The sequence below is a fragment of the Syngnathus floridae genome, chromosome 16, assembly GCF_059516105.1.
Source record: "Syngnathus floridae isolate MCC-2025c chromosome 16, RoL_Sflo_1.0, whole genome shotgun sequence".
Lineage (NCBI taxonomy): Eukaryota > Metazoa > Chordata > Actinopteri > Syngnathiformes > Syngnathidae > Syngnathus > Syngnathus floridae.
The window spans coordinates 7,922,123-7,946,425 of NC_142428.1; the positions used below are offsets into that span (position 1 = coordinate 7,922,123).

The window sequence follows — 24,303 nt, forward strand, 5'->3', positions numbered from 1 at the left end:
CTTTCTCTATTATACCTTGTAGTTTCTATTTATGAATTGTTGTTGACCGGGACAGTTTTTAAGCGATCCCATATTTACTCAATGTTTGTTTAAGTAGACTTCATGCAAGTTATCTCACATTTACTTAACGTTTGTTGGAGTGTATGCACGAGAGGTATCTGATGATTTACTCATCATTATTATTGTGTGAAACGTAACAAGGAAGTCTAGAGCATTGTTTTACAGGGACACGGCATCCAGGAGTTGGATAGCAACACCGAGCTGTCGCAATCAGTGTTGCCGACCCATCCCGCTCTGGACTTGCAGACGGAGGAAACTGGATGGGAGCTTTGGACATCGCCGCTGTGTGCCAGGATGAGAGAGCCGTTTTCAAGGTGTAAGGGCTCTACTACCAACATGGCTGCACCATCGGACGGGACCTACTTCATCCAGAAGTTCAGAAGCACTGCCTCACCTGCATCCTATGAGTGCACGTGCCTGTTTAGAACGGATCGTGGTTTTGTGGTCACAAGAGTTGTCCGATGCTGCCTGCCAACTGGACACGAGTGTGTGCACCAGTGTGAGTGACAGACCACACCTACAGACTAGATTCAGCTGATGATGTTCTAGTCACTAGAACATCATCAGCTGACGATACCACGAGTACATATACGTACAACTTCTTAGACGTGACAGATGTGATAATGATAATGAAACGTGGATTGCGTAGATGCTGTTCTGTTGAGCATGTTTTACAGAAACTGAGTTTGAGCATTAAATATATTGTCTTTGTAGTGTAATCAATTGAATATAGGTTGAAAAGGATGTTCAAATCATTGTATTTTGTTTTTATTTACATTTTACAAAATTTCCCAACTTCAACCGAATCCATATATATATATATATATAGAGAGAGAGAGAGAGAGAGAGAGAGAGAGAGAGAGAGAGAGAGAGAGAGAGAGATTCGGTTGAAGTTGGCGGCTCGGTGGCGCACTGGGTAGCATGTCTGCCTCACAGTTAGGAGGGTGCGGGTTCGATTCCACCTCCGGCCCTCCCTGTGTGGAGTTTGCATGTTCTCCCCGGGCCCGCGTGGGTTTTCTCCGGGCACTCCGGTTTCCTCCCACATTCCAAAAGCATGCTTGGTAGGCCGATTGAAGACTCCAAATTGTCCCTAGGTGTGAGTGTGAGTGCGATTGATTGTCTGTCTCTGTGTGCCCTGCGATTGGCTGGCAACCAGTTCAGGGTGTCCCCCGCCTACTGCCCGATGACGGCTGGGATAGGCTCCAGCACGCCCGCGACCCCCGTGGGGACTAAGCGGTTCGGATAATGGATGGATATATATATATATATGTAAAACACATACATATTGTCATATAAAGCAGTTAACCAAATGTCTGATTTTTATGTTTTGATTGGCGAATATGAAAACAAGTAGTAAAACACCAGACAAGTTATAACTTAAATGTTTATTAAAACGTCACCGACTCGTAAAGTCCCTCCTCCACGTGACGCTTGTTGGCGCTGCTGATTGGCTGATTTTCTTCTTTGTTTTGTATTGCGGCGGGGTAGCACCAGCTTCAATGGGCATTACTGACGTCTACTGGTTGAAGTTATACATGAAAGGAAAAAGGATGACGGATCACTCTCGTTCACTGACAAGATTTGTTCTTTTTGAACGAATCGTTCACTCAACAGCCAACACTACGATGGACCTAAATTATCATGTTAGCAGCACGTTAGCAACGTTATTTGTAGTACTGCTTGGTTGCAGTACAGAAAAGCGGGATGCTTTCATTAGCATGGTAACTACCACAGTGCTAATTTTATGATATTTAGCTTGATTATCCTCGACGAATGTTGGATCTCAAATGAGCCATCATCACATGCTGGTTCTTGCCTGTACCAAGAGCAATACTGTGGAAATACTCAAAGTCGAGGATTAGCAGTGGTAGTCGCAGGCAGGGATGCTCTGGATTTTAAATCTCAATGCCTTCATTGACTCGACCGGATGATAACGCGTAATCACGTTTGCTAAAATGGGTCCGATCTACATGAAACTTTGTTTCGTGTATTGGGTCGCTTTAAGTTAACGTTGTAAACAAAACAAGTGGACACCTATTGCGTGTTGTTTGAGATGTCTGTCGTTGAGAAAGAAAACTAAAGATGTGGAGTTATAGTTGGTTCTTTATTGGCAAGATCTTAAGTTAAGTTAAGTTAAAGTCCCAATGATCGTCACACACACATCTGGGTGTGGTGAAATTTATCCTCTGCATTTAACCCATCCCCTGGGGGAGAGGGGAGCAGTGAGCAGCAGCGGTGCCGCGCTCGGGAATCATTTGGCGATCTAACCCCCCAATTCCAACCCTTAATGCTGAGTGCCAAGCAGGGAGGCAATGGGTCCCATTTTTATATTCTTTGGTATGACCCGGCCGACGTTTGAACCCAAAACCTACAGTCTCAGGCGGACACTCTACCTCTAGCCCACTGAGCTGTGTTGTTTAACGGCGCTCAGTAGACGCGGCAATACAGCAGATGAAACAACAACCCCCACTCCAGGTAAGGTTTTGTGCTGTCAGGAAAAAGCGGAAAAGCAAAAATATGACCTTATAAGGCACAGGAGTCAAACGCAAGGCCCGCGAAGACAAATTGTCACGACTGTGTAAATTGTCTTCACTTTTAACGATATCTTTTTTTGAAATATTTGACCAGTTTTTACTCGTCTGATTTGAAAACGAGTTATTTGTCAGTTTGTTTTGTAGCTTTTACTGTATATAATATGAGGTGCTCATACATTTATTTGGGTTGACAGTCACAATGGCCCTCCGAAAGAAGCTATGACTGCAATGCGGCCTGTGAAAAAATTAGTTTGACACCGCTGTTATAAGGTAAATCTCTGCTCTGGTGTTGCCTGACTATTTGGTATCTATGCGAGAGTCACTGCCCTGTGTGTGTGTGTGTGTGTGTGTGTGTGTGTGTGTGTGTGTGTGCGTGCGTGCGTGCGTGCGTGCGTGCGTGCGTGCGTGCGTGCGTGCGTGCGTGCGTGCGTGTGTGTGTGGTCAGTGGTCTGTGCCTATGTGTGTTGGAAGGTTGCACAGCTCTGTGTGCTGTATACGTGCTCTGATTGAGCAGTCATGTTTATATAAAATGAGACGAATGGCCTCGATCAACAACAGTCCATAGATAAAAGCTAAAGAGTTGATCTAATTATTCCAACACCTATTTTCATTTTGTTAGGAATTCCTAGGTACAAAGGCGTTGTGGAACAATGCGAGGGACTAGAGTGTCTTTTGCTAAGTGTATTTTCTTGCCAAACTATCTAGCACAGCACAAAATACTATTGTGTAAATACGGTGTCAGGGTTTTCCAGATTATCCTTATCGTATGATTATGTTGGAATGCAACCTGTAATAAATAACCTGGTTAGATTAGTTTTATGCTTATAGTGGAATGTAACCGGTAATAAATAACATAGCTTGTCCCATCCTACACAACGTCGTAAAACACCCCCTGATATGTTTTGACTAGAGGACAAGGGCTTTCTCGATCCAGTCCACTCTTACCCCCACTCTGTTTTTCTTAATAAATATGCCCTTGCTAGAGGGAGAGGCAGACTTTTTTCCTTCAACGGGCTATATTCAACTATTTCAACAAAGAGCTCGCTCGCCGCTGTCCAAAAGACACTTTTGTTAGCCAAACATCGTTGAACAAGTGTTGTGATTGCAGTGTGAAAATGTCTGGGACCACAGCAGAGTACGTAAAGGAAAAGGACCGCAGTCGTCGACGACTGGAACATCTTTGGCTGCAGCCTTATGTTGTGTCGCGCAGAGCAGGTTAGTACACGTCTAGCTTCTATTATGAATCCTCTTCCAGTGTTTATTTTTAGTAGAATTCTATTGAAATCATGTGTGATATGCTGATTGAAAAAGTCCTTGTATAGGTTTTGCCAGTTTCTCTTCAACTGTAACTTTCATTGTTAAGATGTGTTTGTCTTGTTTTGCAGACATCAGTGAAGCTATTCATCCAAAGCAGGAGGAGCCAGACTGCACTCGCATTAAAGAGGAAGATGTGGGCAAAGAGGTTCACCACTTCAATGAACAAATGGAGCAGAGGTTTCTATGCACTATAAAAGAGCAGGAAGAGCCGGAGCGGCCTTGTAATGTAGAGGAGGGAGAGGACTCCTGCGACATTAGAAAGGAAGAAGAAGATACCTGCAAGATGCCATTGACTGGTGTGCCTGTGAAGCGTTTAGATGAGGGTCAACATAAGGTGAGCACAGGGGCGGAGCCTCCAAGCTCCAGCTCAAGTCAACAAATGACCAGAGAAAGTGATGGAGACCACTGTGGAGGATCACAAGCAGCTCCACCATCAGATAGTGATGAGGTGTTGTCACATGTTCCTGCTGCTGATGCTAATGATGATGATGATCATGATGATCCTGCTGCTGCTGCTGCTGATAATGATGATGATGATGAGTCTCAAAACAAACACAGGCAATGTTCTCACTGTGGAATTTTTTTTGCTCATAGTAGTAGCTTGAACCAACACATGAGAATGAACACAAGACAGAAAAACATTTTCTGCTTAGATTGTGGCCAAAAATACTCTCGGAGGGAACATTTAACAATGCACACAAGAATCCACACTGGCGAGAAACCTTTTTCATGCTCTGTTTGTGGCCAAAAATTCTCTCAGAGTGGACATTTAAAAATACACACAAGAATCCACACTGGCGAGAAACCTTTTTCATGCTCAGTTTGTGGCCAAGAATTCTCTGAGAGTGGACATTTAAAAAGGCACACAAGAATCCACACTGGCGAGAAACCTTTTTCATGCTCAGTTTGTGGCCAAAACTTCTCTCGAAGGGGAAGCTTAAAATCTCATACAAGAACCCACACTGGTGAGAAACCTTTTTCATGCTCAGTTTGTGGCCAAAAATTCTCTCAGAGGACAACTTTTAAAAGGCACACAAGAATCCACACTGGCGAGAAACCTTTTTCATGCTCAGTTTGTGGCCAAAACTTCTCTCGAAGGGGAAGCTTAAAATCTCATACAAGAACCCACACTGGAGAGAAACCTTTTTCATGCTCAGTTTGTGGCCAAAAATTCTCTCACAGGGCAAGTTTTGAAAGGCACACAAGAACCCACACTGGCGAGGAACCTTTTTCATGCTCAGTTTGTGGCCAACAATTCTCTGACAAGGCAAGTTTTAAAAGGCACACAAGAATCCACACTGGCGAGAAACCTTTTTCATGCTCTGTTTGTGGCCAAAAATTCTCTGAGAAGGGAAGCTTAAAATCTCATACAAGAATCCACACTGGTGAGAAACCTTTTTCATGCTCAGTTTGTGGCCAGAAATTCTCTCGGAGGGTAAATTTAAAAATGCACACAAGAATCCACACTGGCGAGAAACCTTTTTCATGCTCAGTTTGTGGCCAGAAATTCTATGACAATGGAAATTTAAAAAAGCACACAAGAATCCACACTGGCGAGAAACCTTTTTCATGCTCCGTTTGTGGCCAAAAATTCTCTCGAAGGGAAAGCTTAAAATCTCATACAAGAACCCACACTGGCGAGAAACCTTTTTCATGCTCAGTTTGTGGCCAAAAATTCTCTCACAGACCAGCTTTTACAATGCACACAAGAACCCACACTGGCGAGAAACCTTTTTCATGCTCCGTTTGTGGCCAAAAATTCTCTCGGGGTGAACATTTAAAAAATCACACAAGAATCCACAATGGCGAGAAACCTTTTTCATGCTCAGTTTGTGGCCAAAACTTCTCTCGAAGGGAAAGCTTAAAATCTCATACAAGAACCCACACTGGCGAGAAACCTTTTTCATGCTCAGTTTGTGGCCAAAAATTCTCTCACAGACCAGCTTTTACAACGCACACAAGAACCCACACTGGCGAGAAACCTTTTTCATGCTCAGTTTGTGGCCAAAACTTCTCTCGAAGGGGAAGCTTAAAATCTCATACAAGAACCCACACTGGTGAGAAACCTTTTTCATGCTCAGTTTGTGGCCAAAAATTCTCTCAAAGGGAAAACTTAAAATCTCATACAAGAACCCACACTGGCGAGAAACCTTTTTCATGCTCAGTTTGTGGCCAACAATTCTCTGACAAGGCAAGTTTTAAAAGGCACACAAGAATCCACACTGGCGAGAAACCTTTTTCATGCTCAGTTTGTGGCCAACAATTCTCTGACAAGGCAAATTTTAAAAGGCACACAAGAATCCACACTGGCGAGAAACCTTTTTCATGCTCAGTTTGTGGCCAAAACTTCTCTCAAAGGGAAAACTTAAAATCTCATACAAGAATCCACACTGGCGAGAAACCTTTTTCATGCTCAGTTTGTGGCCAAAAATTCTCTGAGAGTGGACATTTAAAAAGGCACACAAGAATCCACACTGGCGAGAAACCTTTTTCATGCTCAGTTTGTGGCCAAAAATTCTCTCAGAGTGGACATTTAAAAACACACACAAGAATCCACACTGGCGAGAAACCTTTTTCATGCTCAGTTTGTGGGCAAAACTTCTCCCTGAGGGCAAGCTTAATCAGGCACACAGAAGCCCACACCTAACCCTGTTGCCTGCTCAGTCAGTTGCCAAAGAGTCTATTGAGAATTCTGAGTGTCTTGGGTAGATGAGCAATGATCCATGAAGTTCTCACCTTCTATTTGAGCAAACTTTATGATAATTCTATTCATTTTCATTGAGATGCTGAACTCCTTCCCTTTACTGCTGTGAGAAGTTCATTTCATTTTAGTTTTACCAATGAATTTGAAAATAAAGTTAACTGGCCTCAACATAATAATAGTTTTGTATTTTTCATTATACTTTATTTTGTTTTTAGTTGTGTGTTCATATTCAGGGCAAGTTGCTTAGTTTTCATTAGTGGCTGTTGTTAGGGTTTACAGATTATCTTGATCGTATGATTATGTTGGAATGTAGACTAGAATTCTTAACTTTGTTTAAACCTTTTACCTTTCCTTGACTCTGAAAAGTTGAACCATTCAGTTGTTGAAACTTTCCAAATGGTGTGGAAACATTCTTGCTTAGTTAGTCATCGAAAATGCTCCACTAGTTTCCGTTTCCACGACCTTGTAAACCAATGAGCTGGGACCCTCCGCACTGATTAACCAGTTGCTGAGGTGACCATCAAACATGTCCAATGTCACCCCCACCCTACTTGTTCTCAATAAATATGCTCTTGCAAGAGACCAAAGACAGACTGTCAGGATAATTCGTTTTGTAGAAGCGCTGGCCGGCCTGAACCGGAGGTCTGATACCTTCGCTCAAGGCCAACACATCTGCCAGGTTTTAGGGAGTTCTTATACTCCCTTCCTTGTTTTATCTGTGAGAGGCCCTCACTAGTTATGAACAGAACAGCTTTGTTCCTTGTTTAGCTAAAGAGAAGTTCTTTCTCTATTATGCCTTGTAGTTTCTGTTTAGGAATTGTTGTTGACCGGGACAGTTTTTAAGTTATCCCATATTTACTCAATGTTTGTTTAAGTGGACTTCATGCAAGTTATCTCACATTTACTTAACGTTTGTTGGAGTGTACGCACAAGAGGTATCGTATTATTTACTCATCATTATTATTGTGTGAAACCCTGGGACGAAAGCATTGATAGCTGTTTGTTACACTCGATACAAATCATTCAAATTCCAAATATTAGCATCATACATAACCATACATTTTTGATGTTGGCTATTTTGAAACTAAATGTGTAAATGCACTAATGTACAAATATTAGCATCATACATAACCAGAAATTTTTATGTTGACTATTTTAAAATTAATGTGTTACATAATATCTGTGAAGACTCTCATGAAATTGCTGTGTGATAAGTATCTGTGAAAACACAAAAAATCTTTGTATGAAAGTTTTGGGACGGGACTCGATAAGCAAGACTGCTTCCACCCGTTCTGTTTTCGGCAAGTACGAAACGAACTCTAAGCTTTGTAAAGAAAGTGTGACTTTGATGATGTCTGTGTACAAGCTGAAATAAACAAACAAAAAAAAAAACGTAGCAAGGAAGTCTAGAGCATTGTTTTATAGGGACACGGCATCCAGGTTTGGAGACCGCAGCCGAGAACGAGGCTGCCAACCACCTAAGAACAGACTCTGCATTCCTGGGGTCCCGAATCGGCCAAGGCCATGCGGCCTCGCACCACACAACATTGTTAGCTAGTTAATCAGCGTTGCTACAGCCACAATCTCCCCTCCCTTTAGTGTAGCAACGCCTCTTGTAACCAGGGCAACCCAAAATAAAAAGAGGAGATAGCGGAAGAGGAGCTCAGAATTGGTGGAGGACTGTAACTGGGCCTTCGACGTAATTCTCCTCGCGAGCAAAAGGAATACTGGTTGTCTTCTCCTCTTTGTTTCCAGCGTGTAGATTAATGTCTGATGGTGTTCAGACCTGACATTTTTATTGGTCCTTCGAGCCGGATTCCAATACATAGAGAAGTTGTATCCGCAAATACAGGACACACACAAAATTGAGGAATCACTTCCTCCTCATGGGTTGACAGACAGAGCCACTAGGCAGAAAAGCCCGCTAGAGATGGATTGGTCAAAGAAAATGGGAGCAGACTATCGATTGAGACCTAAAACCAAAATTTTGCTTTCAGCCCCATTCACTCAAGGCACGAGTATTGAAGATTCAGAATTAACTCCAAACATGCCACTATATCCAATGACACAAGTGGCCAACCCAAATTATGATCCAGGTAATAAACAAATTCACCCCAGGGTGGTAATGGTCGACAGAACATGGACAATAGAGGAGATAAGGCAAGTGGAAGGGCTGATTAACCAGGTACGCAACAGATATAGTATGAGAGCAAACTATACAGAAATAGGGAGAACAAAGCAAAATGATAATGAAACCTTTGATGAATATCGAGTGCGCATGACGGAAGTGTTTAAAATACACAGTGGACTGGTAGAAGATAATGCACCCCAAGGTGCTTATCAGCAACAATTAAAAAATGCCATCCACGTAGCCAGCGATACAAATTAGGGTGACCAAAAATCATATCGGAATGAACAACGGAACTTTGGAGGAACACATATATCACGCCCTCCATGCAGAAAAAGTAGTAAAGGATAAACAAAACCAAAAGAAAGCATCAAAAGACACTTTTCTGGTAGACCAGGATAGTGACACTTTTTACCAAAATGCAGGCAGAGGACAGAAAGGCCAGAGAGGACGAGCAATGTCGAACAGAGAAGGCTTTAGAGGCCGAGGAGAAGGAGTTGTGCGACTTAGTCAATTAGAATGCTGGAATTGCGGAGAAAAGGGTCACTTGGCACGTAAATGCCCAGATAAACAAAAACAATTATGACTAGGGCATGATCAAACTGAATCGGATTCTCATATGACAAAGATAGAACCTGGCTGCCAAAACGAAAGAGAAATTTGCTTAAATATACAGGAGATATTTGTGTTAGAAGGATAAAGTAAGATAGAGAAACACTGAAGTTAAAAATTTGCAAAATAAATGGAAAATAATTACAAATAGCTTCTAAAAGTAAAATAGAGAATGAATCAGACATGTAAGATGAACAAAAATTCGAAGTAAACAAAACAACAGAACGTGCTTTCAGGAATTGGAAGACGCTAAATTGTGAATTTAATATTTTGCAACGCTACATTTAATGGGAATAATTGATTGGTTGTGTTATAAGATTATACACAATTCTAAATGTAAGCTAAATCTGAGCGATTGAGTTCTTCCAATTTAAAAACAAAGACAAAATTCAGATTCATTTGCCAGTTGTTTGTTTTAAGTTTTTTTTGAATTGCTGGATTGTTCTACCAGGAACCTTGAGTTGAAAATGACGTATGAATGTTGTGTGGTGAGCTTGGATGAATTAGGACCACTGTGATAGGAAGACTCCTTTTTGGAGACTGTGTGAGATGCATTGATGAATGATTGCCTGAATGAGAGGTTGAATGGTTGAAGTCGTTGGCGACTGAAAAAAGAAACAATTGATTGCTTATGGCAAAACAAGCTGCAAAGACAGAAAAAATTGAATATGTCATATGTACCGTTGCCATTGACCAAAGATTGTGTGAAATCTGTCACGTCTACTGGATTGTGAAATGTGTGACAGAGCATTCTATATAATATCCATTGAGAGAAAAAAGAAAAAAAAAAAGAAGCCATTGCTTTCAGAGAATGTAGTCAAGCGAAATTGCATATACATCAACGTGCCAAGATCTGGGAAAAAAGCTGGTAAAAACCAAAATATCTTTAAATTTGAGAGGCGACGATGATCTGACCGAAATTGATGCAATTGGAGTCCCTAGATGAGTTTCTGATTAATAAGAATGAAATGACTAAATTGCAGCGGGATGGGAGTCCTCCATTTGCTGCTGGTGAACGATGAACAAGAACGTAGACAGGATAAATTACATCCATTACAACATGGAGAAATTGGGCAAACGGACACAAGCGGGGCTCGAGGCAGTGCATGAACAGCTAGCCACGCCTTCCCTCATGTCGATCCAGAACCACAATGCTCATGATATGTTGTTGTCTGAGAAAGGAGGGGTCTGTGCAATGTTCGGGAAACAATGCTGCACCTTCATCCGGAACGACACCGCCCCTGATGGGAGCCTGACGGAGGCGATTGCAGGCCTGCGATCCCTCAAAACGAGGATGAAAGAGCACTACAAGTGGATGACTGCTTTTGGGAAGTATAACGCCCTTGTGTCCTCAATTTTACCATCAGTTGCAGTGTTTGCTGCTATGCTCACCTTGTATGGATGTTGCATACCATGTCTTCGTGCTCTGTTTAATCATCTCGTGACTACAGTAATATCGCCCATGGAGGACGAGATTGCTCAGATATACCTAATGTCTGAGTGGCAACATGATGATGTTGATGGCAAAATTCCTGCATCGGTGTTACCAGACTTTTCCCAGATCCGTGGGATTCTGAATGATGACATCGCAACGTTTATCCTTTGGTGTAAACATATTTGTCCTCATGAATGTGATCCGACGACTGAGAGTCGAGAAAAGGGGTTGTTTACGGTGATGTGTGGATTTGAGCAAATATGTGATAAGCAGGTGGGAAAAAATGTGAGAATAATTCGTTTTGTAGAAGCGCTGGCCGGCCTGAACCAGAGGTCTCATACCTTCGCTCAAGGCCAACATATCTGCCAGGCTTTAGGGAGTTCTTATACTCCCTTCCTTGTCTTATCTGTGAGAGGCCCTCACTAGTTATGAACAGAACACCTTTGTTCTTTGTCTAGCTAAAGAGAAGTTCTTTCTCTATTATACCTTGTAGTTTCTATTTATGAATTGTTGTTGACCGGGACAGTTTTTAAGTTATCTCATATTTACTCAATGTTTGTTTAAGTAGACTTCATGCAAGTTATCTCACATTTACTTAACGTTTGTTGGAGTGTATGCACGAGAGGTATCTGATGATTTACTCATCATTATTATTGTGTGAAACGTAGCAAGAAAGTCTAGAGCATTGTTTTACAGGGACACGGCATCCAGGAGTTGGATAGCAACACCGAGCTGTCGCAATCAGTGTTGCCGACCCATCCCGCTCTGGACTTGCAGACGGAGGAAACTGGATGGGAGCTTTGGACATCGCCGCTGTGTGCCAGGATGAGAGAGCCGTTTTCAAGGTGTAAGGGCTCTACTACCAACATGGCTGCACCATCGGACGGGACCTACTTCATCCAGAAGTTCAGAAGCACTGCCTCACCTGCATCCTATGAGTGCACGTGCCTGTTCAGAACGGATCGTGGTTTTGTGGTCACAAGAGTTGTCCGATGCTGCCTGCCAACTGGACACGAGTGTGTGCACCAGTGTGAGTGACAGACCACACCTACAGACTAGATTCAGCTGATGATGTTCTAGTCACTAGAACATCATCAGCTGACGATACCATGAGTACATATACGTACAACTTCTTAGACGTGACAGATGTGATAATGATAATGAAACGTGGATTGCGTAGATGCTGTTCTATTGAGCATGTTTTACAGAAACTGAGTTTGAGCATTAAATATATTGTCTTTGTAGTGTAATCAATTGAATATAGGTTGAAAAGGATGTTCAAATCATTGTATTTTGTTTTTATTTACATTTTACAAAATTCCCCAACTTCAACCGAATCCATATATATATATATATATATATATATATAGAGAGAGAGAGAGAGAGAGAGAGAGAGAGAGAGAGAGAGAGAGAGAGAGAGAGAGAGAGATTCGGTTGAAGTTGGGAAATTTTGTAATATATATATATATATATATATATATATAAATATATATATATATATATATATATATATATATATATATATATATATATATATATATATATATATATATATATATATATATATATATATATAGCGGCTCGGTGGCGCACTGGGTAGCATGTCTGCCTCACAGTTAGGAGGGTGCGGGTTCGATTCCACCTCCGGCCCTCCCTGTGTGGAGTTTGCATGTTCTCCCCGGGCCCGCGTGGGTTTTCTCCGGGCACTCCGGTTTCCTCCCACATTCCAAAAACATGCTTGGTAGGCCGATTGAAGACTCCAAATTGTCCCTAGGTGTGAGTGTGAGTGCAATTGGTTGTCTGTCTCTGTGTGCCCTGCGATTGGCTGGCAACCAGTTCAGGGTGTCCCCCGCCTACTGCCCGATGACGGCTGGGATAGGCTCCAGCACGCCCGCGACCCCCGTGGGGACTAAGCGGTTCGGATAATATATATATATATATATATGTAAAACACATACATATTGTCATATAAAGCAGTTAACCAAATGTCTGATTTTTATGTTTTGATTGGCGAATATGAAAACAAGGAGTAAAACACCAGACAAGTTATAACTTAAATGTTTATTAAAACGTCACCGACTCGTAAAGTCCCTCCTCCACGTGACGCTTGTTGGCGCTGCTGATTGGCTGATTTTCTTCTTTGTTTTGTATTGCGGCGGGGTAGCACCAGCTTCAATGGGCATTACTGACGTCTACTGGTTGAAGTTATACATGAAAGGAAAAAGGATGACGGATCACTCTCGTTCACTGACAAGATTTGTTCTTTTTGAACGAATCGTTCACTCAACAGCCAACACTACGATGGACCTAAATTATCATGTTAGCAGCACGTTAGCAACGTTATTTGTAGTACTGCTTGGTTGCAGTACAGAAAAGCGGGATGCTTTCATTAGCATGGTAACTACCACAGTGCTAATTTTATGATATTTAGCTTGATTATCCTCGACGAATGTTGGATCTCAAATGAGCCATCATCACATGCTGGTTCTTGCCTGTACCAAGAGCAATACTGTGGAAATACTCAAAGTCGAGGATTAGCAGTGGTAGTCGCAGGCAGGGATGCTCTGGATTTTAAATCTCAATGCCTTCATTGACTCGACCGGATGATAACGCGTAATCACGTTTGCTAAAATGGGTCCGATCTACATGAAACTTTGTTTCGTGTATTGGGTCGCTTTAAGTTAACGTTGTAAACAAAACAAGTGGACACCTATTGCGTGTTGTTTGAGATGTCTGTCGTTGAGAAAGAAAACTAAAGATGTGGAGTTATAGTTGGTTCTTTATTGGCAAGATCTTAAGTTAAGTTAAAGTCCCAATGATCGTCACACACACATCTGGGTGTGGTGAAATTTATCCTCTGCATTTAACCCATCCCCTGGGGGAGAGGGGAGCAGTGAGCAGCAGCGGTGCCGCGCTCGGGAATCATTTGGCGATCTAACCCCCCAATTCCAACCCTTAATGCTGAGTGCCAAGCAGGGAGGCAATGGGTCCCATTTTTATATTCTTTGGTATGACCCGGCCGACGTTTGAACCCACAACCTACAGTCTCAGGCGGACACTCTACCTCTAGCCCACTGAGCTGTGTTGTTTAACGGCGCTCAGTAGACGCGGCAATACAGCAGATGAAACAACAACCCCCACTCCAGGTAAGGTTTTGTGCTGTCAGGAAAAAGCGGAAAAGCAAAAATATGACCTTATAAGGCACAGGAGTCAAACGCAAGGCCCGCGAAGACAAATTGTCACGACTGTGTAAATTGTCTTCACTTTTAACGATATCTTTTTTTGAAATATTTGACCAGTTTTTACTCGTCTGATTTGAAAACGAGTTATTTGTCAGTTTGTTTTGTAGCTTTTACTGTATATAATATGAGGTGCTCATACATTTATTTGGGTTGACAGTCATAATGGCCCTCCGAAAGAAGCTATGACTGCAATGCGGCCTGTGAAAAAATTAGTTTGACACCGCTGTTATAAGGTAAATCTCTGCTCTGCTGTTGCCTGACTATTTGGTATCGTCACCTGACCATTTGGTATCGATGCGAGAGTCACTGCCCTGTGTGTGTGTGTGTGTGTGTGTGTGTGTGTGTGTGTGTGTGTGTGTGTGTGTGTGTGTGTGTGTGTGTGTGTGTGTGTGTGTGTGTGTGCGCGCGTGCGCGTGTGTGTGTGTGTGTGCCTGTGTGTGTGTTGGAAGGTTGCACAGCTCTGTGTGCTCTATACGTGCTCTGATTGAGCAGTCATGTTTATATAAAATGAGACGAATGGCCTCGATCAACAACAGTCCATAGATAAAAGCTAAAGAGTTGATCTAATTATTCCAACACCTATTTTCATTTTGTTAGGAATTCCTAGGTACAAAGGCGTTGTGGAACAATGCGAGGGACTAGAGTGTCTTTTGCTAAGTGTATTTTCTTGCCAAACTATCTAGCACAGCACAAAATACTATTGTGTAAATACGGTGTCAGGGTTTTCCAGATTATCCTTATCGTATGATTATGTTGGAATGCAACCTGTAATAAATAATCTGGTTAGATTAGTTTTATGCTTATAGTGGAATGTAACCGGTAATAAATAACATAGCTTGTCCCATCCTACACAACGTCGTAAAACACCCCCTGATATGTTTTGACTAGAGGACAAGGGCTTTCTCGATCCAGTCCACTCTTACCCCCACTCTGTTTTTCTTAATAAATATGCCCTTGCTAGAGGGAGAGGCAGACTTTTTTCCTTCAACGGGCTATATTCAACTATTTCAACAAAGAGCTCGCTCGCCGCTGTCCAAAAGACACTTTTGTTAGCCAAACATCGTTGAACAAGTGTTGTGATTGCAGTGTGAAAATGTCTGGGACCACAGCAGAGTACGTAAAGGAAAAGGACCGCAGTCGTCGACGACTGGAACATCTTTGGCTGCAGCCTTATGTTGTGTCGCGCAGAGCAGGTTAGTACACGTCTAGCTTCTATTATGAATCCTCTTCCAGTGTTTATTTTTAGTAGAATTCTATTGAAATCATGTGTGATATGCTGATTGAAAAAGTCCTTGTATAGGTTTTGCCAGTTTCTCTTCAACTGTAACTTTCATTGTTAATATGTGTTTGTCTTGTTTTGCAGACATCAGTGAAGCTATTCATCCTAAGCAGGAGGAGCCAGACCGCACTCGCATTAAAGAGGAAGATGTGGGCAAAGAGGTCCACCACTTCAATGAACAAATGGAGCAGAAGTTTCTATGCACTATAAAAGAGGAAGAGCCGGAGCGGCCTTGTAATGAAGAGGAGGGAGAGGACTCCTGCGATATTAGAAAGGAGGAGGAAGAAGATACCTGCAAGATGCCATTGACTGGTGTTCCTGTGAAGCGTTTAGATGAGGGTCATCATAAGGTGAGCACAGGGGCGGAGCCTCCAAGCTGCAGCTCAACTCAACAAATGACCAGAGAAAGTGATGGAGACCACTGTGGAGGATCACAAGCAGCTCCACCGTCAGAAAGTGATGAGGTGTTGTCACATGTACCTGCTGCTGCTGATGATGATGATGATGATGAGTCTCAAAACAAACACAGGCAATGTTCTCACTGTGGAATTTTTTTTGCTCATAGTAGTAGCTTGAAACAACACATGAGATTGAACACAAGACAGAAAAACATTTTCTGCTTAGATTGTGGCCAAAAATACTCTCAGAGGGAACATTTAACAATGCACACAAAAATCCACACTGGTGAGAAACCTTTTTCATGCTCAGTTTGTGGCCAGAAATTCTCTCGGAGGGTAAATTTAAAAATGCACACAAGAATCCACACTGGCGAGAAACCTTTTTCATGCTCAGTTTGTGGCCAGAAATTCTATGACAAGGGAAATTTAAAAAAGCACACAAGAATCCACACTGGCGAGAAACCTTTTTCATGCTCAGTTTGTGGCCAAATATTCTCTGAGAAGGAAAGCTTAAAAAGGCACACAAGAATCCACACTGGCGAGAAACCTTTTTCATGCTCAGTTTGTGGCCAAAACTTCTCTCACAAGAAAAGCTTAAAAATGCACACAAGAACCCACACTGGCGAGAAACCTTTTTCATGCTCAGTTTGTGGCCAGAAATTCTATGACAAGGGAAATTTAAAAAATCACACAAGAATCCACACTGGCGAGAAACCTTTTTCATGCTCAGTTTGTGGCCAAAACTTCTCTCGAAGGGAAAGCTTAAAATCTCATACAAGAACCCACACTGGCGAGAAACCTTTTTCATGCTCAGTTTGTGGCCAAAAATTCTCTCACAGACCAGCTTTTACAACGCACACAAGAACCCACACTGGCGAGAAACCTTTTTCATGCTCAGTTTGTGGCCAAAAATTCTCTCAAAGGGAAAAATTAAAATCTCATACAAGAACCCACACTGGCGAGAAACCTTTTTCATGCTCAGTTTGTGGCCAAAAATTCTCTCAAAGGGAAAACTTAAAATCTCATACAAGAACCCACACTGGCGAGAAACCTTTTTCATGCTCAGTTTGTGGCCAAAAATTCTCTCAGAGGACAAGCTTAAAATCTCATACAAGAACCCACACTGGTGAGAAACCTTTTTCATGCTCAGTTTGTGGCCAAAATTTCTCTGAGAAGGGAAGCTTAAAATCTCATGCAAGAACCCACACTGGTGAGAAACCTTTTTCATGCTCAGTTTGTGGCCAAAACTTCTCTCAAAGGGGAAGCTTAAAATCTCATACAAGAATCCACACTGGCGAGAAACCTTTTTCATGCTCAGTTTGTGGCCAAAAATTCTCTGAGAGTGGACATTTAAAAAAGCACACAAGAATCCACACTGGCGAGAAACCTTTTTCATGCTCAGTTTGTGGCCAGAAATTCTCTCAAAGGGTAAGCTTAACATCTCATACAAGAATCCACACTGGCGAGAAACCTTTTTCATGCTCAGTTTGTGGCCAGAAATTCTCTCGGAGGGAAAATTTAAAAATGCACACAAGAATCCACACTGGCGAGAAACCTTTTTCATGCTCAGTTTGTGGGCAAAAATACTCTTCGAGGGAAAGCTTAAAATCTCATACAAGAACCCACACTGGCGAGAAACCTTTTTCATGCTCAGTTTGTGGCCAACAGTTCTCTGACAAGACAAGTTTTAAAAGGCACACAAGAATCCACACTGGCGAGAAACCTTTTTCATGCTCAGTTTGTGGCCAAAAATTCTCTCGAAGGGTAAGCTTAACATCTCATACAAGAATCCACACTGGCGAGAAACCTTTTTCATGCTCGGTTTGTGGCCAACATTTCTCTCATAAGGTAAGTTTTAAAATACACACAAGCATCCACACTGGCGAGAAACCTTTTTCATGCTCAGTTTGTGGCCAAAAATACTCTCGGAGGGAAAGCTTAAAATCTCATACAAGAATCCACACTGGCGAGAAACCTTTTTCATGCTCAGTTTGTGGCAAAAAAATTCTCTCAGAGGACAACTTTTAAAAATCACACAAGAAATCACACTGGCGAGAAACCTTTTTCATGCTCAGTTTGTGGGCAAAACTTCGCTCGGAGGGCAAGCTTAATCAGGCACACAGAAGCCCACACCTAACCCTGTTGCCTGCTCAGTCAGTTGCCAAAGAGTCGATTGAGAATTCTGAGTGTCTTGGGTAGATGAGCAATGATCCATGAAGTTCTCACCTTCTATTTGAGCAGACTTTACTATAATTCTATTCATTTTGATTGAGATGCTGAACTCCTTCCCTTTACTGCTGTGAGAAGTTCATTTCATTTTAGTTATACCGATGAATTTGAAAATAAAGTTAACTGGCCTCGACATAATAATAGTTTTGTATTTTTCATTATACTTTATTTTGTTTTTAGTTGTGTGTTCATATTCAGGGCAAGTTTCTTAGTTTTCATTAGTGGCTGTTGTTAGGGTTTACAGATACCTTCGCTCAAGGCCAACACATCTGCCAGGTTTTAGGGAGTTCTTATACTCCCTTCCTTGTTTTATCTGTGAGAGGCCCTCACTAGTTATGAACAGAACAGATTTGTTCCTTGTTTAGCTAAAGAGAAGTTCTTTCTCTCTTATTTTAGGAATTGTTGTTGACCGGGACAGTTCTTAAGTTATCCCATATTTACTCAATGTTTGTTTAAGTGGACTTCATGCAAGTTATCTCACATTTACTTAACGTTTGTTGGAGTGTATGCACAAGAGGTATCGTATTATTTACTCATCATTATTATTGTGTGAAACGTACCAAGAAAGTCTAGAGCATTGTTTTATAGGGACACGGCATCCAGGTTTGGAGACCGCAGCCGAGAACGAGGCTGCCAACCACCTAAGAACAGACTCTGCATTCCTGGGGTCCCGAATCGGCCAAGGCCATGCGGCCTCGCACCACACAACATTGTTAGCTAGTTAATCAGCGTTGCTACAGCCACAATCTCCCCTCCCTTTAGTGTGGCAACGCCTCTTGTAACCAGGGCAACCCAAAATAAAAAGAGGAGATAGCGGAAGAGGAGCTCAGAATTGGTGGAGGACTGTAACTGGGCCTTCGACGTAATTCTCCTCGCGAGCAAAAGGAATACTGGTTGTCTTCTCCTCTTTGTTTCCAGCGTGTAGATTAATGTCTGATGGTGTTCAGACCTGACATTTTTATTGGTCCTTCGAGCCGGATTCCAATACATAGAGAAGTTGTATCCGCAAATACAGGACACACACAAAATTGAGGAATCACTTCCTCCTCATGGGTTGACAGACAGAGCCACTAGGCAGAAAAGCCCGCAAGAGATGGATTGGTCAAAGAAAATGGGAGCAGACTATCGATTGAGACCTAAAACCAAAATTTTGCTTTCAGCCCCATTCACTCAAGGCACGAGTATTGAAGATTCAGAATTAACTCCAAACATGCCACTATATCCAATGACACAAGTGGCCAACCCAAATTATGATCCCGGTAATAAACAAATTCACCCCAGGGTGGTAATGGTCGACAGAACATGGACAATAGAGGAGATAAGGCAAGTGGAAGGGCTGATTAACCAGGTACGCAACAGATATAGTATGAGAGCAAACTATACAGAAATAGGGAGAACAAAGCAAAATGATAATGAAACCTTTGATGAATATCGAGTGCGCATGACGGAAGTGTTTAAAATACACAGTGGACTGGTAGAAGATAATGCACCCCAAGGTGCTTATCAGCAACAATTAAAAAATGCCATCCACGTAGCCAGCGATACAAATTAGGGTGACCAAAAATCATATCGGAATGAACAACGGAACTTTGGAGGAACACATATATCACGCCTTCCATGCAGAAAAAGTAGTAAAGGATAAACAAAACCAAAAGAAAGCATCAAAAGACACTTTTCTGGTAGACCAGGATAGTGACACTTTTTACCAAAATGCAGGCAGAGGACAGAAAGGCCAGAGAGGACGAGCAATGTCGAACAGAGAAGGCTTTGGAGGCCGAGGAGAAGGAGTTGTGCGACTTAGTCAATTAGAATGCTGGAATTGCGGAGAAAAGGGTCACTTGGCACGTAAATGCCCAGATAAACAAAAACAATTATGACTAGGGCATGATCAAACTGAATCGGATTCTCATATGACAAAGATAGAACCTGGCTGCCAAAACGAAAGAGAAATTTGCTTAAATATACAGGAGATATTTGTGTTAGAAGGATAAAGTAAGATAGAGAAACACTGAAGTTAAAAATTTGCAAAATAAATGGAAAATAATTACAAATAGCTTCTAAAAGTAAAATAGAGAATAAATCAGACATGTAAGATGAACAAAAAGGTGTTCTTAGTGGGATCTATGTGGTCTTATATGTTGTGCGTCGTCCTTTTGTGCTGGTGTGTGTGTGTGTGTGTGCGCTGTTAGGTTACGGATTCTAGTTATTGATCTGACTCCAAATTGTGATCAACACTTAACTCATAAATTGCTATGTCCTAATCCACACACTGGCGCACCTAACAATTTTGCGAGTTCGTTCTGTCAAAGAGAAGACCAGTAGATCAATTAGACCAAATTTACCAATTATTTATTCCTGACAAAGCGCACTAATACAGGCCTGGGTCCCGGGTCCCTCACACTAAAACTCGTGCGTTTTTGTGACCACCAAAAGACGACACTTTCTTCCGGGTTGCCCAGTTTTAAAGAAACACAATATGAATATTAAAGCATGCAAAATATTGTGAGATGATTGGTTGAGGGCCATCTCCTCCCCAGTCCAGGTGTCGCTGAGGTCAGACGGTTGAGTTTTCCCCTCGAAGGCCAGTCTCATAGACGTGCTGTTGTTCTCGATCCTCACCGACCTTGAGATTATCTCGTCCGGTACTCCCTGCCTGGGCCTATACACAACACTTCCAAGAAAACAAGTTCATGCAGTTTGCCTGCACATTCCTCGGCCCCCACCAATCCACACGAGCACTTCAATACTAGATATTAATATGATTATAAGTTTAACACAACCTTAAAATATGTTTGCAAACTCCCAAAAGCACATTTCCCTTTAGCGCGCAGAGGATCCTCATGAGTGGGTGTGTATATGAGTGTGTGTGAGTGAGATGTGTGTTCTATGGAAGAAATCAGTCATGGAGAATGTTTAGGAGGCTTTTGAGCGATAATAGGGAAATTGAGAAGTGGACAATGGTGTGTTTAAGTTGGTTAGAGAAACTAAGATGAGCAAGGTGTGGCAGTAGAGAAAATAAGGCGTGTGTGCAATAGAGAAAATAAGACGTGTGTGGCAGAAAGTTACTAGAACGGTGGCTTGATAGGATGAGAATAAGAGACAACAAATGTTGTGTCGAAGACATTGAAAGATGTCGAATGTGAACATGATGAAGGGCGCAACAGCAAAGTTGGCCTGCCCTTTGAGAGGTTGAGACTGATGAGCGTGCCTGCACTCACGCGTAGTCGCGGGTCTGGGCTGTGCGTGTGGGCCTGTTCTGTGCTTGTGCGGGCGGTGGGCCGGCATTGTTGCAGGAAAAGGCCAGCCTGTGACCAGTCAACATTGATGCCCCCCCCCCCCCCCCCCTTGCTATGGCTGCGGGCGGGGCAGGGACAGTGTGAGTTTCTCAGTGAATGTTTGAAGCAGAGTGATGCTTAAGGAAGATATGACAACATTTGCATGAAGGATAAAAGGCACTGATGAGGAAAAAACGTATAACCAAAACATCAAAATAGAGTATGATGTTTGCGCAGCGTTGTTTGTTGGTATTGTTTGTGAGCTGTGTGTCTGCTGTAAGTTTAACGTGTTGTCTGTGTGCTGTCAGTGTTATGTGTTAAAAGGATGAAATTGGCTAATGTAGGTTTACAAAAAGAATTTGCTAGACTGTTGTCTATTCAATTTACACCGCAGAACAGAAACAATTTTGACAGATAAAAAGGAGAGGAAAAGAGAGAAATCTGCTTGCGAGCAGAAACTAATCCACACTAGTGCATGTTAGTGTCGAGCCCTCGTGAGAAATTCGAAGTAAACAAAACAACAGAACGTGCTTTCAGGAATTGGAAGACGCTAAATTGTGAATTTAATATTTTGCAACGCTACATTTAATGGGAATAATTGATTGGTTGTGTTATAAGATTATACAAAATTCTAAATGTAAGCTAAAGCTGAGCAATTGAGTTCTTCATATTTAAAAACAAAGACAAAATTCAGATTCATTTGCCAGTTGTTTGTTTTAAGTTTTTTTTGAATTGCTGGATTGTTCTACCAGGAACCTTGAGTTGAAAATGACATATGAATGTTGTGTGGTGAGCTTGGATGAATTGGGACCACTGTGATAGGAAGACTCCTTTTTGGAGACTGTGTGAGATGCATTGATGAATGATTGCCTGAATGAAAGGTTGAATGGTTGAAGTCGTTGGCGACTACTATAGAAAATTAGTAGAGTGACTTTGATGAAAGAGTGATTTTGAGCAGGTTGAATGCTAAAAAGAAACACGTAGCTTTTGGATTGATAGTTAACTAGAGAAAAAACTGGAGAACCAGTAACAACAGAAGATGTGTGAACTGAGAAATTGAGCGTTTTGGAAAGAAAGTCAAATTGAATGATGATGAAATCATATGTAGTAATACAACACTTTACTACATATGGATTCTCTAAATCATACAATTGAGTAAAATAAAACATACATTTTGATTTGTATTCAAATTTCTAAGAGTCTTGTGATAAACAATGAGAAAACGATTGAAAAGTAACTATAGAAACTACAAGAAAGTGAAAATGTCTAATCATTTGCTAGCTGAGTCGCTTCCCATTCGGGGAAGCGACTTTTACCATTTACCTTTTACCCATTTACTTGCTAAGCTAGTTGTGAAAACAGTCCAATTGCCACGAAAAGTAGCTATATGCACGTGTGCAGTACACACACACACACGAGACTGATAAGGTGTCAAGAGGTAACAAGCTTGCAGACAGAACCACAAAGCTGCAGCGCAAAAGACACTTCAAATTTGATACACACAAGAAGCAGATTAAATCACTGAAACATTTTTAAAGATGTGCAGCAACAAAGTCCATAGAGTGAAATTCAATTATGGACGAAAAGAGGGGCAAAATTAGAGAATGGAATCTATAAATGACCAGAAGACAGACCTATCCTACCAAAGAACCTATGCAAATGGGCAGCAATATTGAGCCATAGTGCGTGTCACATGGCTCAAGAGGAGGGATAGTGGGGCAGGTCAGTCAGCTTTATACAACATATGGATTTGATTCATATTCAAAACATTTTCAAAACAAAACAAACAATTTTTTTTTGTAGAGCTTGTTTAAATAAAAAAAAAAAACACTGAATGCCTTAACAGTGGCAAAAACGTCATGGAAAGAAATAATACCGAGATATGGGATTTCAGAAATTAATTCTCATGACAGGACTGGTATAAAGTGTGAAGATGTGCTTGGAAAACAAAAACTGGAAGATCATGGACAAAATGTTTAGACCTGGTCAAACTGTACATAAATATTACAAGTACTCTGCGTTTGGGCAAACGGACACAAGCGGGGCTCGAGGCAGTGCATGAACAGCTAGCCACGCCTTCCCTCATGTCGATCCAGAACCACAATGCTCATGATATGTTGTTGTCTGAGAAAGGAGGGGTCTGTGCAATGTTCGGGAAACAATGCTGCACCTTCATCCGGAACGACACCGCCCCTGATGGGAGCCTGACGGAGGCGATTGCAGGCCTGCGATCCCTCAAAACGAGGATGAAAGAGCACTACAAGTGGATGACTGCTTTTGGGAAGTATAACGCCCTTGTGTCCTCAATTTTACCATCAGTTGCAGTGTTTGCTGCTATGCTCACCTTGTATGGATGTTGCATACCATGTCTTCATGCTCTGTTTAATCGTCTCGTCACTACAGTAATATCGCCCATGGAGGACGAGATTGCTCAGATATACCTAATGTCTGAGTGGCAACATGATGATGTTGATGGCAAAATTCCTGCATCGGTGTTACCAGACTTTTCCCAGAGCCGTGGGATTCTGAATGGTGACATCGCAATGTTTATCCTTTGGCGTAAACATATTTGTCCTCATGAATGTGATCCGACGACTGAGAGTCGAGAAAAGGGGTTGTTTACGGTGATGTGTGGATTTGAGCAAATATGTGATAAGCAGGTGGGAAAAAATGTGAGAATAATTCGTTTTGTAGAAGCGCTGGCCGGCCTGAACCAGAGGTCTCATACCTTCGCTCAAGGCCAACATATCTGCCAGGCTTTAGGGAGTTCTTATACTCCCTTCCTTGTCTTATCTGTGAGAGGCCCTCACTAGTTATGAACAGAACACCTTTGTTCTTTGTCTAGCTAAAGAGAAGTTCTTTCTCTATTATACCTTGTAGTTTCTATTTATGAATTGTTGTTGACCAGGACAGTTTTTAAGTGATCCCATATTTACTCAATGTTTGTTTAAGTAGACTTCATGCAAGTTATCTCACATTTACTTAACGTTTGTTGGAGTGTATGCACGAGAGGTATCTGATGATTTACTCATCATTATTATTGTGTGAAACGTAGCAAGGAAGTCTAGAGCATTGTTTTACAGGGACACG

The 24,303-nt window shown here is 41.9% G+C and overlaps 1 protein-coding gene and 1 pseudogene across 2 annotated transcripts; both read left to right on the forward strand.

Annotated features, from left to right (window-relative positions):
• The first annotated feature begins 1,654 nt into the window (after window positions 1-1,654).
• On the forward strand, window positions 1,655-6,167 carry LOC148385474 (uncharacterized; annotated as a pseudogene). Its single transcript, XR_015863361.1, has 4 exons — window positions 1,655-2,535; window positions 2,789-2,864; window positions 3,703-3,809; window positions 3,980-6,167. The product of XR_015863361.1 is annotated as an uncharacterized LOC148385474 (transcript).
• A 6,897-nt stretch (window positions 6,168-13,064) lies between these two features.
• On the forward strand, window positions 13,065-18,817 carry LOC148385475 (uncharacterized). The gene is made up of 4 exons (XM_088400198.1): window positions 13,065-13,936; window positions 14,190-14,265; window positions 15,119-15,225; window positions 15,396-18,817. The coding sequence occupies exons 3-4, from the start codon at window positions 15,126-15,128 to the stop codon at window positions 17,735-17,737; spliced, it is 2,442 nt and encodes an 813-aa protein (XP_088256324.1). The 5' UTR covers window positions 13,065-13,936; window positions 14,190-14,265; window positions 15,119-15,125; the 3' UTR covers window positions 17,738-18,817.
• Window positions 18,818-24,303: the final 5,486 nt, after the last annotated feature.